Source organism: Centrocercus urophasianus, unplaced genomic scaffold (assembly GCF_019232065.1).
Source record: "Centrocercus urophasianus isolate 14NV4802_14NV808 unplaced genomic scaffold, USGS_Curo_1.0 seq_34, whole genome shotgun sequence".
Classification (NCBI taxonomy): domain Eukaryota; kingdom Metazoa; phylum Chordata; class Aves; order Galliformes; family Phasianidae; genus Centrocercus; species Centrocercus urophasianus.
The window spans coordinates 2,975,076-2,993,555 of NW_024884911.1; the positions used below are offsets into that span (position 1 = coordinate 2,975,076).

Consider the following 18,480-nt stretch of genomic DNA (forward strand, 5'->3'; position numbering starts at 1 on the left):
GCTTCTCAGAAAGCATTCAGGTATGAATTCAAGAAGACACAGTGAATAAGAGGTGCAACATGAAGTTCATTCGCTTCTCTTCCTCCTCCTCTACCTGAAAGGCACAACCCTTTGACTTGGTAGTTTATTTCTGTTGAAAGAGATGCAGAAGGGCTGTGGACTGAAGTACCACATGAATTCAAACTCTACAAGCCTGACTTGGGGAGTAAATGTTTCTGGTTAGAATATGGCCTATAGCTTTTAACGAAACACCGTCCATTAAGAATTAAAACGCCCTATGTGTGTACGTGTGTCCATGCACACAGAGCATGAGCCTGCAGACTGACAGGCTTCAAGGACTCATGAATAAAAAAAGCCATGTGATCAAAATTGACTATATCCTCTATCTTGTGAACAACAGGTTAACTTCGTTATTCAAGCCCCTCCATAAATGACTGATACACAGTAATAAGCCTATTTACATTTTCATTAAATAATTTCATTATGTTTCAACCTAGTTGAACGCCTTCAAATAATTCAGATAAGCAAAATTCTGTCATTCGACTGCTTCATTCCAATAGTTTTTAAGTAGATGCAGAAGCATAAATATATAAAAACGTATGTATTTAATACAGAACAGTGTTCAGAAGCAAGGACGTTAACAGCAGAGATCAGGGTTAGGCACACAAGTCACTGTTTTTACTGGTATCCAGATTATGAATTCCTGTGACCCTTCTGAAAACATAACCCTTAAAAGACTAACTTGGATTCTTAGAGCAATTCATCCATACTAGCCAAGTAAGCAAGATTTAGAACTCACAAACAATGACAAAGGAGACAGCTACCTGCAGCAAATTACAGTATTGCAAAACTTAGCAGAAAATAGAGTTTCTTTTGTTTTGTTATCCCCTATAAATGCTCTACCTTGACAGTTCTGCTGATTTCTGTACATCACATATTCCTTCTTGCCCCCTGTATCGGCATCCTGTGATTCAACCTGGGGCCCAGTGCTGCCTGCTTTGCTGAATGAGTCACCTGGAGAGCAGCAGAGCAGGGAACAGAAGGCAGTAAGTGAATGGAAAAAAAAAAACACACCCACAAATCCAAACCTGATCTCACAAGTCAGAACTGGAAAATCATGAAAGGAACGACTCCTGAAAACCTGATACAAATATTATTGGTGGCATGCAACAGGTTTCACATTTCTTAAAGCACTTGACTAAATTACAAGAATAACTACTGAAGAATGTCCAAAGCATCTTAACAATGAATAAAAACAAAGATTTGCAAGTCCCATTTGTAATATAACTGCTAATCAATTTTTAGTGCATTTTCAGATGTCTCATGTGAAACCCAGAGAAAGGCTGAGAGGTGTGTCTGCTGCTCCTCTGCAATCTTCCATTGCATCCAGTCTCAGAATTAGTCTGCAGTACAACCATTACCCTCTACAGGATAAAGAATCCCTGTACAGGAATGGAAAAGAAATCTCAGCACTGCAGTATTCATTTCAGGACCAGTCCAAAAGCACTTTCCCTCTCAGATTTCTCCATAGAATTTGCATCTATCAAAATTAAATGCTACAGTCTTATCAACTTCAGCATTAACAATTAACTCATGCCATATCCTGACCCATCCCATAATGTTATCCTTAACGCAAAGCCTCTCATCTTCTGCTTTTGACAGCAGTTCACTTGGAACTTGATTTAATCTTATTTCCTACATTTATGTCTTCTCTGTCCCCCAGTTGTCCTTTACATCTCTACCCAGTTCTAACCTTACTAAATGCATTTCTCCTTTACCACTCCAAATCTTTATATAGTACCCATTGTTCTCTGCCTTACAAATTTGTCATACTTTGCTGATGCAGACACTTTGTCAACAAGTGAGTTTAAATTAACCCAGCCACGCTGGAAACTGACACGGCTGACTTGACTGATCAGTGGAATATTGGAAAAATATATTTACACAGCATAAACAAATACAGTATTTTTGTATTCTCCTGTCTCTGTTACAGTTTTCATTAGACTTGGAAGCCCACGCAAGAAAGTGTTGATTTACCTGAACACTGACATGTGTGTGTGCACATGTGGGCACCCTGCAAAACTGCCATTTATTCTGCACTTCATGCCACATATGCAATGAGCTTCCTATTCCATACAAAGCTGTTTTACATTCTAGCAGCAAAAATTCAACTAAAAGAAAAAAAACAACAGTGCTTCTCAAGACCTACACACATATAACTCACTACTCAATAAGATCTTAAGTTTAAGCAGCATTTGATGTGTGTAAAAGTGACCTGTTTTCACTTTCCACAAGGAAAGAATCCACCATTTCAAGCAGCACTGTAATGTCTGCTCTTTAAATACAATTGCTTATTCACCTGTCACTAATGTGCTCTCCTGTGCAGGCTCTTCTTGCAGGTCTGCAGTTCCAGACTCGTGCAATAGCAGCTCTCCATTTGCTTGTGGTTGAAGTTGCTTGGTTTGAACCTCACATGCCTTCAGACCTTCATAGGGTGCTCCGGTGTGATTCCAGAGTGCTGAATGCAGCCTGTGCACAGAGGAGCTCACAGGCCAATTTCCTACTGGTCTGGATGATCGTAGCAGGACGGGCAGCCGGGACTTCCTCAGCAGATGAGCAGCATCAGTCTGAAAAAGCCATTGAATAAAATAGGTTAACAGTTAAGTATGGGAAGTAGAAACAAGCATTGCAGGAAAAATAAAGATTTTCCAGCAATATCAGTCAGCTGTCACATGAAATTGTTTTGAAAATAAGACTGTAACACCCTTGCATGGAAAACAAATATGCAGTGAGAACAAAATCTCTGTTCCACCGGTTCAGTTTTCTGAGTGAGTGCTGCTAATGCATCCACAGCCACTGGAATGGCTTCCAGTCCATGAAGTAAGACAGCAAATTCACCCAAACAAAGGATTTTGGTCAGTAGGTCATTGACCTCAAATTTTTGTGTGTCCTAGGAAAATAGCTTATTACTCACACTGGCTTCTGTTAGTACCCACTCCAATGATTTGTACCACATGTGACTGCCAAGCAATTGTTTCCCTCAAAACCTTTTTTTTTGTTTGTTTTGAAGATCTTTCTAATTTTTCCTAAATTCCTGAACATATTTTCCTTTCTTCCTCTGCCTCCAGGCTCTACACCTCACCCCAGCCCTTTCTAACCTTCGACCAAATGAACAGAGCTCTGCATCAGCTGCAGAAGAAATGCGCTCTGCCTGAGAGAAATTACTGATGAACATGAACAGTTTTATCACCCACACACTCTATACATCGCTCTTGCAGGACTCCATCACCTACTGTAACTGACATTCCATCAATGGAGTTGGGAGGAGAAACTCAATTTCTCAGTGGAGATCACAGCATGTCAGCTGCTCACCTTGTGAAGACACCACATAAAATAAATGCAGCCTTGGTTAAGCCATAGAGCATAAGATAGCACTATCTCCAGAAGGATAAAAACATGCTATATGTTGATGGAAGTTATAGAATTGTGTGTAATAATAGTAATAAAAATCAATAATAGCATGTTCAAACAGATTTAGTTTATTCTTTTGCTGTTCATTTGCTCCACCAGCATCATCAGGCCCTGTAATTTCTTTTACCACCCAATGTATTCTGAAATACCTTTCCACATTCATTTCTTAGCAATTATAGTCTTTACACAATTTAAAATAATAAAAAGCAAGTCCCATTTTCATAATGACATCCTCAATTCGTTTTCTACGTTCGTGAATACAAATATCATTTGGAAGCTGAAAAATAAAGCCTGTTGAGATGAACTTTTCTAGTTTTACTGAAATGCTCTTAATAGTGTCAAATTATTTCCACCTGTGTCAGGGCTGTTGTATATACACACACACTGCACAGATTACTCTAAGTTCAATTCAGCAGGCTATATGAAATAAAAGCCATTCAGATTTACCAGTGTATTGCATTAGACCAAACAGGAAGAATTTTAACCAGTGCTGAGGTTGCAACTCATCTGGCAAATGATGAATCAAAATAGCATGCCAAAATTTAACAAAGACAAGAACTTGAAATAAAGAGGTGACAGTGATCAGAGTTGCAGAAAGAACTCTTGGCATTTCTCACAGGGGGCAGGCAGGTCTCCATTTGCCTCCAGAAAGACTGTCCTTCGTTCCTGAGAGGTGACACCAAAGCTACCATGTGTGCTTTTACACAAATCATCACAAGTAGATCTGCATTAATAGGCCAGCTGGGATCTCCAAGCCCTCCCCCCACCAATGCAACTTAACTATTTGTTACCAGCTGCCCTCATCTCTTCAAGTGTTTCTAAAGCCAGCTGCTCTAGGCAGCCCCCAAAAAGAGAGACCAGTTCCTTCGTGCCTCCAAAGGACTTGGTCAGAGCAGCCAAAAGATGGAGGCAAAACAGTCAGCCTGCCAAACACAGCTGACTAAATGCCCAGCAGCCTAAAAACACTAACAGTCACAGAATTACCAAATGGGTTGGGTTGAAAGGGACCTGAAAGATCACGCAGTTCCAACTCCCAGCTGTGGGCTGGTTGCTGCATCCTGTCCCCAGCTCAGGCTGCACATGGCCCCCTCCAGCCTGGCCTTGGGCATCACCAAGGATGGAGCACCTACTGCTCTGGGCAGCACTGCCACGGCCTCACTGCCATCTGAGTAAAGAATTCCCTGCTAACATCTAACCTAAACCTTCCCTACAATGGCCCTAAGAACATTCCTGTTATCATTATCTTTTCTACCCACTTATTTTTTAAAAGATAGAAAAATTGCAAGCAGGACAGAAAGCTTGAAAGTCTGGGAATGTAACTGAATCTCTGCCAGCAAACAAACATAGTTTGATTACGTGTAAAACGATTAGTGAAACAAGATGTTGTTTCTGTCAGCTGCATACATGGGTTTTGAATTCTAAGAATTCTCCATAGGGTTTCCCAGGGACCAACAATGCATGACAAAATCTTAAAGTCCCAAACCATACCGAGTTGCTTACACCAGTACAGACAACACCTCTAGGTTTACAAGCACCCTCTTTTAATGAAATGAAGACAAGGAGAACAAGCCAGAACAAAAATCACCAGCTGTCAGCAACCCCTTGATCACTAAAGTCACAGAAAACATTCTTTGCAGCAGGTGCTACAACATTCTCTATTAGAAGCACACAAAATCAACAACAAGATTCTTCTTTGCCTCCCTTCCAAGACCTTCAAAGAGTTCTCACCTTAGCCTCTCCACTCGCTACTGAAACAATATGCAGGAACCCTTTAGTAGACATTACTTTGCCCCCTTTTTGTTTGGGATCACAGAGCACCTGCCTGCGAAAGGCCTGAAAACTTTAATGGCACAAGCAAACAAAGCCTGTGCACAAAGCAGATTCTGTGCTCTTAGTTCCCCAAACAAATACGAAGAACTGACCTCCCAGTTTATAAAACTTTCAGACATCCCTAAGAGAGAGACATGATGGTAAGATGTTCATAAAAGCACAGAAGAAAGATTTGAGTTTGTTGAAATCCACCATTAGTGCTTCACCTGTGTGCTCTGAGATATTACACAAGTCTTCTAGATCTCACTTGCTACTTACACTTAATAAACCAGAGGTTCAGAACACCCTGGTTCTGCACTTTATGAGCATCTATACTGAGATACGAGGCAGCACAGAATCAGGCCACTACGCTGTAATCTATGCCTCTATCCAACAGCTACAATATTTACTGGTGCCTAGTTCCAGTGAGGAATGAAATTCCATTAATGTTCTAAGGCATGCTGAAGGATGAAAAGCTCCGAACATTAAGAACAATTACCTTACATATATTTAGTGTACATCTCTCTTTTTAATTTTAAAAATTACACAAAAGCAAAACCTGATATTAGAAATGACACGTACTTTTCTCTTTGTACATCTACTCCCTGGGTACTAAAAAGAGAATCTTAAACTCACTTCAGTTGTTCTTGAAAAAAAGCCTCTTTCATGCTGTTCGCTCTTACACACGTTCTCCTGCTGAAGTTCTCCTTCTGCATTTAATCTTGAATATTTTGTTCTCCCTTCCGAGGCTCCTTTATTGTCTTCACATTTGAGTCTCATGACATTTTCCTCTAAAGTCATTGTTTGTGTAGCTGCATCTTTCAGTTCTGCTTTCAGCAACTCAATATCCTTATTAATCTCTGGCGTCGCATCTGCATGAAGCTTCTCTTTCCCATCAAAAGTTGATTTTAATTCTGCTTGCTGCTTTAAGAATTTATTGGCTTGCTTGAAATGTTTGAGTTCAGCTCTTAGTTGAATGATCATTTGCCTAAGATCTTCATTCTCTTTCTCTGTGTCTTCACTTGAATGTTCTCGCTCAGTTGTGCTCAGATGATCTAACAGTTCATTTACAGTTTTCATTTGTTCTTGTCTGCTATACTCAGGAAGGAGGAAGGAAAAGGCATGAATTTTGATTTTTATTTAAGCAAACAAGAACACCTTCTAAGAAACACTTTTGCAGCGTCTTGACATACTTGAAATTCCCGGGAGGCTTTATTTTATGCACTAATGAATTACTCACTAATGAACAGAGGTTTTGAAACATTTTCACAGCGTGAATTGTAACACAAATTATCTCATCAACACTTTTCTTCTATTCATGACCATATATGCTTTACCAGCCCTCTCCTCATCCATGAACAGTTAGTAAACCTCTAGTAACTAAATTAATTGTTTACATAACAGCAAAAGAAACAGGAATGTATTTTGAAATGAGTTTACTCTCGGATTTAAATACTTGAAAAATAAAACTCCCACCAATACACAGGAGGCTCCAGAGGTTGATTTTTTTCTTAAATGGGTCCCTTTGTGCTTTTCTAATGTAACATGGAAGCTGGAAAAGGAGAAAGCAGCCAAAAGCCTGCCGAAATAGCTCACTACAGACCACTGCACTGCCTCACAGACCACCAGCGTCCATTGACAACAGTTTTGAAAACAACACTGTACATGAAACTGAAGCCAAATAAGCTGCACTTCAGGCATAAGCAAGTCTTCAAATCCTACAGATGATATCATGTGTCCAATAAAGAACAGTTTGTGCCACTAAACATATAAACTAGCATTTTAAACAACTGTATTTATATAGTTAGCATTTGAAGTGCTACAGACTAACTAGGCTCTTTATGTCTCTGTCTGGCATCTAATGTCATTAGTGAGAATTAAGTTACCCAAAGTACAGGCTCATCACCAGCCAGTCTGGTCATTTATATCTGAATACAGAAAAAATTACACACTAGAGAGCTAAAGATGATGGTGTTGGAATCATTAGCAGACTTTTAAGTAAAGTTAACAAATAAAACAATGTTATCTGTTCATATTCTATGAGTAATAACCCCCTCATTTATCACTGACTGGTGCTTTGACAGCTAAGATCATTGGAGCTCTTGGAGAGTTCTGATCAGTAATATAAAAACACAGAACTGCTTGAGTAAAGCCAGCTGCAGTGCATGCTGAACACAGAATAGGATTTGACTTGTGTAACTCCACAGGAAATTCTGCTACCAGCACTGCTGAGTGCTCAGTATATGGAAGGTCATTGCCATTACTCTGAAAGCATAACACTGATGGGCACAGGAAGAAAAAGTCATTCAATACTGTATACAGTCATAACACTGTGGAAAGAACAAAGAAAGAAAAATGAGAGTGATCTCCAGGAAAGCTGTAATTGAGTTTTCAACCAGAAGATTAAGTGGTTTAAGCATAAAATGGGAGGGAAAAAACCTAATGAGGGTGCGTTTTCTAGACACTTTGTTTGGTATTGTCCAGTTCCTGCATTTCAGCTGGGAACTGACTGCACTGTAGTATAACATAAACACAAACAGAAAAGACAGAGGCCACAAAGGGTACCAGCAATGTCTAATCAGAATTAACCCTCCAGTCACTGTAACTCCATTTCCACCGTCCATAATTTCTCATTCATACCCCTTCTAAGCAATATGGATTCACTCCCTTCAGCACACCATCATTTACTGCCCTGTGTTTTCAGCTATTTTAGTATCATTGAGAACAAAACAAAAAAAATAAATAAATAAAAACAGAAAGCAGTAGCATGTGTTATCATCTGAGTCCTTTAGCACTGCTAGTCCCCGCTCTGAAAACATTCCTCTGTACAGTAAAGCTCCATGTATCAATAACTTTGGGGAGGTTTTTTTTTTCTTATAATGGTTTTTTCATAAGGATTTCTACTGATAGTATATTTCCTAATTACTTAATTGCATGATAGACTAAAATGGCTCTGAAGGCGCCTTGCCAATCTCTCAGGTAAATTAGACAGTGCCATTATCTAAATTCACTTTAGCAAAATTACTTTATTCTCTTCTCAAATAGAAATACTGTCAAAAGCAGTGCATCTCTCTCATACTTACGTAGATTCAAGTACAGATGTTCTATTTTCTCTTAAAAAAGATGTGAGCAAGTTCATCTCTTCTGTTTCATGTTCACTCATCCCTATTCTGCCAAAGTGTTTGCCAGTTGTATCATGTTCAAGCTGAGGCTTATTTGGATTCCTATAATGTCCATCTTTGCAGAAACTCTCTGAATAGCCTGATGGAGTTATCTGTTAAAAAATTGCAAATATTTTCTTATTAGATAGGTATGCAATGCTCAATTAAATTAAGGGCTGTAATCTTTTTGTAATCAGGTTTTCTAATTCCTGGTGCCCTTTATCTACATTAAGAAGCATCCACAGACATTTCACTGACCAGTTATTAATTGAAAAACAAATGAACATCTATTTCACATGATTAATTCATATAGATCAGTTGTTCAGTAGTAAGTAGACTTCCCTGAAGGTATTTATCTATGAATAGGTATGAAATTTCTGGAATGCTGCCTGCACATCGCTGCTAGCTTTCTAGTTTTAGTTTACCTTTGAATCATTTGTCTTTACAGTATCAAATTCTGTCCTGAGATCACCAGGTGCAAGTTCTGACTGCAAGGACAGGATATAACTTAAACTATTTACGAACTGCCAGCTTCTTGCATGGAGACTTTGTTTCTACATGGGTCCTCTCCAGTAATTCAGCATTCCTTTACCTCAATGGGAGTCTTTTGTATCAACTACATGAGTATATACACCTGGTCCACGTCATGCAGTTTCATGGGTAGGCATCACCCATTTAGTGAGACACTAAAATGTTTAAGAGGCAGGAGAATCATTACAACATTTACCTGCTTATTCACCTCAGAAGGACAATCCATGGGTTCATGAAGGCATATCTAGTCAACAGAGAAACACAGACATTACAAACAGCAGCATGTCACTGTGCTTCAGCACAACCACTCCAAATGTGTCACTCTGTGCCCTATTTTAGCACCTCACCATTTTCAAACTATTAGAAATGTCCAGCAAATTACACTTTATATCTTCTGAGGTTCCTTTTAACTTGAATTATTTTAAGATACCATGATGCTTTGGAATGATCAGAGTACAGCAGATTCCAGAAGCTTTTGTCAAGTACACAAATGTCTCTAGCAAGTTACCATGACATCCAGTATTCCAACCCAGAAGGATCTCAAATACTTCTCATCAGTGATGGCAGCAGACAAACCTCACATCAATTGAACTACAGACTTTTTAAGACGAAACACAGTGCATTCAGTGCAGTCCTACCTGACTGTCCCTCTCATAAAACTGACTGCTCTGCATCTTCCTGTCATTGTCACCATCTTCAGTCTGCTTCACCTGCTCTTCTGTTATTTCAAGAAACTACACAAAGTATGGAATGATGTGAAAATGTAGCACAAAAGAATACTGTGATATGAAACATGCATAAATAAGTCAGTGACATGTCTTAAAAGAAAACAAAAAAAGCCTGCAATACAAAGTAACAAACACCAAATTAGATTTCTTCAACAAGATCAAAGAAAATTAATATAAAAACCAGGAATTATTCATATTACAGTGAAACCTTATTTTATACATTACTTCATTGTTATTTAACCCTCTCCCCTCAGATATTACAATAACAAGTGAGCATCTTTTAGGCTCTCCAGACAAACATCCCCTATCTTCAGTCATGTTCTCACTGTGCCTATTTTATTTTCCCACTGCCAGAATTCACTTTTCCTTGTTGCACCATTAGGGCTTTTCTCCAGCACCCACGAAACAGACACTTGTCAAAGAAAGCACATGCAGCTTTCAAGAAAGAGTTACAACAGTTACATCTGCTTTGTCTAGCCTGAATTTGCCAGTTTGCAGCAAATGGTATTGAATTTACCTATGATGAGGCCCTTGGAGCTGTACAGCATAAGCAAGCTTTGGTCTCTTTTACTTTTTCTGCTGATATATAACTAAGTACTTAGTAATGCAGAAGAGTGAAAATAATCCATTTACATCCCTGGCCACATTCCTGTAGCTCACAGAGTAAAACTGGTGCTTTCTGGGGGAGTTCTTGCCTGCACTGTGGTATGAATTTGGCAAAATTTAGTATTTTAGCAACACTTTGGAACAAAGGTTCCCAAATTGTAGCAGACCTGAGCCAGAGAGCAGCTCCAACCCTACCCAGCTGGGAAGAATAAGCAGCAGAGCACCAGAGGAGAAGCACAGCACAGAGCCTCTGAATCACTGCAGACAGCATCCAAACAGCTTCATTTAAAGAAATCTGAGCTAAAATTTCAACCAGACCGGACATTTATATCATTTTGTTTATAGCATCTTTTTTCAGTCTAATAGAAAAAGATGGTTATTTCAGACCTTTCCTGCTAGAACCTCATTAAAAATAGGGAACATGAGTGATGGTAAATACCAACGATGCTGTGCCTAGGATGTCTAATCCACAGGCAGGATATAGCATAGGCACAGCAGATTCAGACTTGCACTAGATTCCATTTTTTACCTTTAAAGCACTGTGCCAATAACATAGCACTGCTGTGTTTAACAGTCATGTGGAGCTACAGAAAAATCAACTTGAGACGAGAGGAAGCAGAATCCTGAGCACGCTCACAGAAAAAGCAGTAAACTAAGAGTATAGGCACAGAGACTGAGATGACAAATTGAAAGGAAAGAAACTGGAGCCTAGTGGTTGAGATGTGATATTTATAGTTTTGATGGATACAAAGTGTGGAGCTGAAACTTGGGACATGAAAAGAAAAACCTGCTTCCCTGGTATCACATGCTGTAAAGTCTTGGCTCTCAGCACGTCCATCCAAGTGCAGACAAACAGGATTCTGCAGGGAGTGTTATTTTTGCTTCCTATGAACACTGGGAATTGAACACATGCGTGGGTTCGTTGTTTTTATTTTTAATTGAGCACAAAAGGTGCACATAAATGTATATGGGAAATAAATGAGAAAAGCTTTCTTTTTTAATCTTCCGATCTCTGGCATTATAATCAGCTCTAATGGTTTTAAGTAACTGGATGGTGCAGTCTATTAATATATTTGCCTTTTACTATTAGAAATCTATATTCAAAATTAACTTCTAAGTCACGCTTCAATTATCTTGGTATTTTCACTTAAAACTCAGTTTTCCAGGACAACACAAAGTAAAGGCAATCTGAAAATCAGAGCAAGATAGGCAGAGCTGTGATAGACAGCAAGAACATGCATTTAAAAAGACAGCTTTTCATTGCAGTCATAGAAAATCAAAAGCCCAACCACATTTGCTAAATATGACTAAATTTCAGTTTTCCATGTAGGGTTTGATGACCTGAATCTACACATTTGTGTATTAAAATTCAACTTATTAGCATATGCAACTTATCCTCCTACTGCAACTACCTCTACTGGCTCAATATTTCCTTGCATACGAGTTTCCCTGGCCAGTATTGGACTAAATAAGCGGTGCTGCTCAGAACAGAACTCTTATGTCAGACCAACAGGTTGCAGCACACCATAACAAGGAATCGCTGCAGTTTAAGCCTGGTCCTACGTCTGAGATGCTGAAAGGAAACTTTCTGTGCTCCAAGGAACATAATCTAATGCTCAACAAAATATTAGAAGCAAATAAGTGGCTTTAGGACAGAAAAAAAAGTCTGCTAAAAATAAGCAGCCTGTTTAAAGTATTTCCTTGGGGACTGAAAACCGTTTCCTAAATGAACCACTGATATGCTTGGTTTGTAAAGATCCCCGGAGCCCTGAAGGCTGAAATCACTGAGGCTGCTTCTCTCAGAGAAAGCAGATGTTCAGAGGACAGCACACAAACAACCTTTTTCTGCTCTCCTCACTCCCTTGCAAACACAAGGCCAAGAAATGGAGCACCGGAGGCTGCCAGGCCCCTGGGAGATGCCCTGCAGAGACTCCCAGGATGCACATTTATCTGATCTGTGCTCTGGCTTTCGGAAGGAAAAGAAAGATGGGTTCATTTTAAGAACCTGAGAAGGGTGCATGCTTCTGTTCCTGTCCCAATTCCTCTTTAGCATCATCTCAGCACTACCTGCCAACAAATCCTTGCCCAAAATACACACAAGAAATAGAACATGGTCTCTCTGACAACTGTTATTAACATGCAAAATACACCGTTGTCACAATCCCTAGCCTGGAAACGAGATAGCCCTTTATTGCCAAGGCTGATGAAATAGTCCCTTTTAAGCTAAAAGCATTTAATCACAGCTCCTCTAACTTTTGAGCTCTACAGCACTGTCATCATACTGACACGCAATCAGATGTTACCAAATTTTACATTCCTATGTCTGCTACAAGAATTTTGGGGGCTTTTATTTTACAGGCTTCACTCTTTGCCATTCCACATCTATTTTCACGTAGGCAGCTTCCTAAGCAGCCTCACACGTTCCACCCATGCCGAGACAAACGCATGGTCACGATATCCTGTCATGATAACGACACCAATTCCTTCGGTCTGAGCCATGGCATCAGTGGGAGTGCAGCACCCTCTGCAGGACGGCACGGCAAACGACCAGGGGAGACACCCACAGAAAGCACAAGCACTCTGAAACGGGTTGCCCACAAGCTTTTCAGTGCAGAACCATTACAACAACCTGAAAATGTATTGTTTGAATACAATTCACCACGCTCCTAAAGGCTGTTCTGTAATTTAAGCATATTTTCGATTAAAATATATTTCAAGTAAAGGTAACAAAAGCATGTCTTGAAACTGAAAAGCCAAGAATATTTTGCGATTTCTGATGACACCAAAGGAATTTGTGCCCTGTACTGAGATGATCACGACAGGACGTTGCTTACTTGTAAAGCAAAATTAACTCTTTCTTCCTCTTCTAAATGAGGAAACCAACAGATGGCAGACCCAATAAATGTTTTAACATACATGTCGTTTCTTTAAAATCTACTAAAAACATCTCTGAACACTTGCTGAATTGAGATTGTGAGATCTTGTGTTAACCTCTTAAATTCATTTCCATGATTAATTTAAGTTCCTATAAGGAATTAACGATCTCAAGTCCCCAGGTTTTATGGTCATTCTCACTTATGTAAACCATTCCACAAAGTACATTAGAGGTGAGACTCAGATTCACTGCTTTAACACTGAAAACCTACCTCATTCTGGTTTAATATCTTCACTGCTTCCTTCCCTTGAGAATCTGTTCTGAAGAATCCAAGCTGTTTCATCTTAAGTTCTTGATTAATTAACTGCAGGTCTTTAACCACCAAGAGAAGATCAGTAACCTAAACAACCAAAGGAAGAACAATCAAAACTGATAGCATCCATGCTAGTATGAAAGCAAATTATAATATATAAATCTCTATGTAAAGCTAAACTGCAAAGTTAGAATGTCTGGGCTCCTGTAACTGCTCATGAGGCAATCTTCCTACATAAGGAAAACATGACAATGTGTTTGTAAGTTGGTGTTCAAGAAATCTCAACTTGGAAGACTCTAATTTCCAGCTAAGGTGAAGCACCAAACTTCAGTATTCAGCAACAGAAAGAAACTCAAGAGCACCTCACAACAACAGGCTGATTTATGAAGATTTTTGATTCCCTTTTTGATGCAAGGGAAGCCAGCACTACATAGAAATAGTAACACTCTGAAGCAATCTGTTCTTGTACCTCAAACACCCTATAAGACACTACCACTGAGTTATTTCACAGATACAAAATCTGCATCAGAGTGAACAGTCACATTCAAGACTCTTGAATAGACATCAGGGACACAGAGTTGCGTACTTATATCAAGAAGGCAGCACTTGCAGAAGGTGGTGAAATGTTTTTATTAGAGCAATTAGTGTATTTGCGAAAAGCAGATCAGTATGCAGTCATAGAACCTTTTTTTCAGGCAAGAAATGGTTTATCAACATCTTTTGCTAATGCTGTCCCTGAATTTGCCAGAGGGAATATGTTCAGAGATAAAGGCAGTGTTCCTCAGAATGGGACTGATAGACAGTCTGGGGCTTTTTTACTTACACCTGCTCAGTATAAGGCAAGATTCTTTCCTTCCCATTACCCCCACACACATTTTGAACACTTGCCTACTATTCAGCTGCCCATGAGAAATGGAAAGCCTCACTTATGTTCAATCTCAAACAATTGCATTCAGCACAGTTCCTTATCATAAATTGGTGCACTGCTCAGAGATCAACGCACAGGATGATGAGTTAGAACAGTTTTCTGAACTCCAATACTAATCTATTGCTTGACAACTGTCTGCAAATTTAATTTCTTTGAATTTCTGTTCTACTTATGTAGAATGAAGATAATATTAACCTACCTCAGGGTTCCTTTTTAACATTCCATATTTGTCAAAAAAATTGTGAAGCCGGTGATGGAGTGTGCAATACAGAATAAATTACAGACACCACTACCATATTCATGACTAATAAAGGCAGGTGAGATGTGCATTGTAGGATACTTAATACAAAAACTTTTCTTTTGAGTCTGCATACTTCATGATCACTAAAATAGGGCATTGAGTTTGAAACCTGAACCCAGCTGACTATTTGAAAAGCTTTGCAGCAGCTCACCTGCCTTGCAGTTGACTCTCAAGCTCATGTTGTGTAACAAGTAGAAACTGCTCATAAAGGGTGGATCACAAACCACACAGATAAGAACATCAAATCCTTTCAGAACTAGCAAGTCATATCTAAATAAAATGCTTCTTCCCATGAGAGATGCACAAACTACAAATGAATCAGAATTAAGTCATTAAAAGCAGTAAATATTAAAACAGATCAATACCTTTTTCTTAAGTTCTTCAAGAGACAGATGGTCTATCTGTAGGTTTAAATTATCTTGCTCTCCTAAGCAAATACTCATATAAGATGTTTGATCTCCACAGAAAGATAGCGTTTCATCTGTCAAAATAACCAACAACAGGAATTATTTCAGAAACTCTCATTTGTTTGCAGGAAAAGAAAGCATAAGATGCAAAGAGAGGACTTTTCAAATTAGAGCCTACCAGGAAGTCTGGGGGAGGCCTGTTAAAACTGTTTCATTCCCCAAAATAAGCTTTATGTTCAATTGAACCAATTTTGTCCTTACATTTCTTTGTGCCTCTGACAACTAGACATGCTGTATTTTCTGTGGTTATCAGCATGAGTTGTGGATGCAATTCCACATTATAATCTGCATATTTAGCATTATATTTAGAAACATTTTTTAGGAAGGATAAGCAAGGCATGAGCAGTTATTCTAGCTGTATTTCTAAGAGTTAGAAGTCTCGAGGCAAAGAGCCTGGTTGGACAAGGTCACAGAATTCATTCTGCTTTGGGGCCAAAGGAACTGAAAACAAATGGAATTGCCTCTACAACCACATGACTGGTTTGTTATGCTTCAATAAACACCTGTTCATTTACAGCAATTTGACAATTCTTTAATATTATCTCATTAGACAGCGAGAAAGCATCTCTGAATTGTGACAAAGAGGAGACATCCAAATTCTATTCCCAACTCTGACACTGATCCTATGGAAGCTGCGAGGATCCGATGATTCACAAATGATCACAAAATTTCAGGCTTCTTCCCTCACAGCTTCAGCTACAGCCCCCACTGCTTCTGACAACTGGACTAGGGGTACCCACAGCTCCTTTGGGCTTCTCCTGGCTGTTCATCACCTCTTTACTCTGGAGGCTGGAAACTGTGACAAAGCAGAAGCTCACCTTTGGTCACTTATCAAAGTGGAGAAGAGAATGATGCCAAAATGGAAACTGTAAGTTGAAAGGCCAAGTGAACAGGCTTTGCTGTTCTTTAATGTATCCCCTAAGAACAAAATAGATCTCTCTGCACATGCAGTGAACTTTTAATATCCATCATTCTTTTCTACAGTTAAGTGTAAACTTAAACCATCTTCAAAGAAGTAAAACCAAACTGTATTTAAAAGCTCTAATATTTCTGAATAAACTACAAAAGAATAAAACTACTGGCTATGTTTTTCTTCTCTGGAAGTGCTTCTTGCCTTAGGAGGAGTTTACCAATTTCCTGAGACATAAGCTCTTTAGCAAAATATCATCCAATTACAAAGTTCCAGGGACAGAAAGTGATCCCATGGCCACAGAGCCAGGAATCTGATTTCTGCAGAAAACAGGAAATTCTATGGGTACAAAATTGTAGGCAGCTTGAAATGATCACTGCAGTAGAATTGCCACAGAATTACTAACATTTGCTGCGGGGAAAGAGAAAAGCTGTCCCTTTATACAACTCTTTATGAGTTCTGATTGCTCAAAGATATTCTGTTACAAATCCCCCAAATAATTTTTAGTACAGAAGGCTGAAGTCTTTCTTACACCTTTATCTAATTTCAAACGGTTCTCCTCCATCACAGCAAACTGAGTGCAATAAAACCAGTTTTCTTTTGTGCAAGAAGATCAAGAAAAGGGAAGGGCTGCACGTGTATACAGACCTTGCCTGTTTTTAGCATTCTTAACCTGATCTTCTAAGACCTTCTGGAGATTCCGAGTGGCTAGAATGTCATCTTCGAGTTGTTTCCGTAACATGAAGATCTTGTTTAATTCTGTCTGCAAGCTATTTAAACTAAGGAAAAAAGAAGAAAACCAGAAATTAAAAAAAAACATTTAAGATTTTGATTCGAAGCCCTCAGTTAGGCAAGGCAGCATCTTTTACACCTCCAGTCTTCCACAAAGACCCCATTTCACACAGCCAGCACTGGTTTTCATCACACATCGTTTTGATGCGTAAGAGTTAACTAATCCCTATACAGAAAGGAGGTATCAAACCTTTACATCCACATCCTCTTCTTGCTGTTTTGAACTGTTGCTACTTTTAAATCAGCTTAAGCAGTACAGATACACTGTATTGGGCAAATGTGAGGGTGTTTGTTTGTTTGCTTGAAGGAAAACCAAAACAACCAATCTTAGTCTATTCCATATGGTGACTATGGAAACTCTGTTCCCCTGCTACAGGGCTGTACTGTACAATCCAATGCTCCCCTAAAAAAATAAAGATTAAAAAAAAATAAACCATGTTTCATTGAAAATATGATTCGGGCACAACCCAACTATTTTATTTCTTCCATCAGCCAGCAGTCTGCAAAAAGACCTTTCAAGTTTAAATGGTGCCAATTATCTCAACTGGGTATAAATTTCAAAACTTAAAAATGACAATTTGTCAACATGAATTAATTCCTTAAGCAGCTTTTTTTTTTTCCCAGCATAGTCACCGAAGTGCTTACTTTAGCATCAGTCACTGCCCCCTGCTTCTCTCCATGTCAGCACATCCAGCTGTCCCTTGCTAGATCATCCCCATCACCCTTCACCAGCACCGACAAGACAGCTACAATCAGTCCAGAAAAAGACTTAACTACACTAAAAACTGAAATTGTAACAGTATGAAATAAACAGCATTTGATAAAAAATGTGCTACCGAACTCACTGTATTTTTTATTTTGTCATTAAATTCAACCTCAGGACTTTACGATAAATTATGCTGCCGTAGAATTTCCAACCCACAATATTGAAATGCCTAAGAATTCAGGAATCCTTCAAAACAAAATTCAAATCTGCCTTACAGGAGGCTACACAGGAGCAAACAGTGCATCATACTTGCATGAGGATAACAGCATCTTGCAGAAACACATTAATTAAAAGGCAGCATATATGAAAAGACTCTCGGTCTGTCTTCTGACAAGTGTGCTGTTGTCAGTATTTCTTGCACATGAACCCACTCCTTTAACTAACGCTCCCTGGCTCGGGAATATTCTTTGAAGAGAAAACTCTCTTAAATGCTCAGCAAAAATTAAGAAGAAAAGCAAAGCAAGACATTAGTAGAAGCTAAGTAAGCACATTCTCTCCTCCTCATGAGCTAAAGGTTTTATCAGAATAAGCATCGATTCTCTGCTTGGAGAGACAAGGAATGTCATGGTACTGACATCAGTATCTTATTTTGAAAAATCCCCATTCAAGTTGCACAGTCAGCTACTGTTACAATTTTCCCCATTTGAAAGATATTCTAAGAAAAGATAGCAGCAGATCTGTTTCTTTGTTGCTGCCATCACTACACAGTGTTGACACAACCACCTCACCCACAGACTGTTTCAACAGCAGGGCACTTTGTGTGAAATACTGAACCAAATGGGCTCCCTCCTTCATTTGGTGATTGCCACAAAAGCCATTGAT

At 39.0% G+C, this 18,480-nt stretch overlaps 1 protein-coding gene across 3 annotated transcripts in view; it reads right to left on the reverse strand.

Annotated features, from left to right (window-relative positions):
• The window catches only part of CDK5RAP2 (CDK5 regulatory subunit associated protein 2), a 72,549-nt gene that overhangs the window by 24,113 nt on the left and 29,956 nt on the right, over window positions 1-18,480 (reverse strand). For 2 of the 3 annotated variants that reach the window (XM_042830649.1, XM_042830647.1), the window contains exons 16-24: window positions 16,749-16,879; window positions 15,089-15,204; window positions 13,453-13,581; window positions 9,611-9,706; window positions 9,169-9,216; window positions 8,364-8,554; window positions 5,917-6,373; window positions 2,360-2,627; window positions 904-1,014 (exon numbers count right to left, since the gene is read on the reverse strand). In XM_042830649.1, the coding sequence (XP_042686583.1) occupies window positions 904-1,014; window positions 2,360-2,627; window positions 5,917-6,373; window positions 8,364-8,554; window positions 9,169-9,216; window positions 9,611-9,706; window positions 13,453-13,581; window positions 15,089-15,204; window positions 16,749-16,879 (1,547 nt within the window). The remainder of the gene's footprint in view (window positions 1-903; window positions 1,015-2,359; window positions 2,628-5,916; window positions 6,374-8,363; window positions 8,555-9,168; window positions 9,217-9,610; window positions 9,707-13,452; window positions 13,582-15,088; window positions 15,205-16,748; window positions 16,880-18,480) is intronic. The other variant, XM_042830648.1, reaches the window with a different exon arrangement.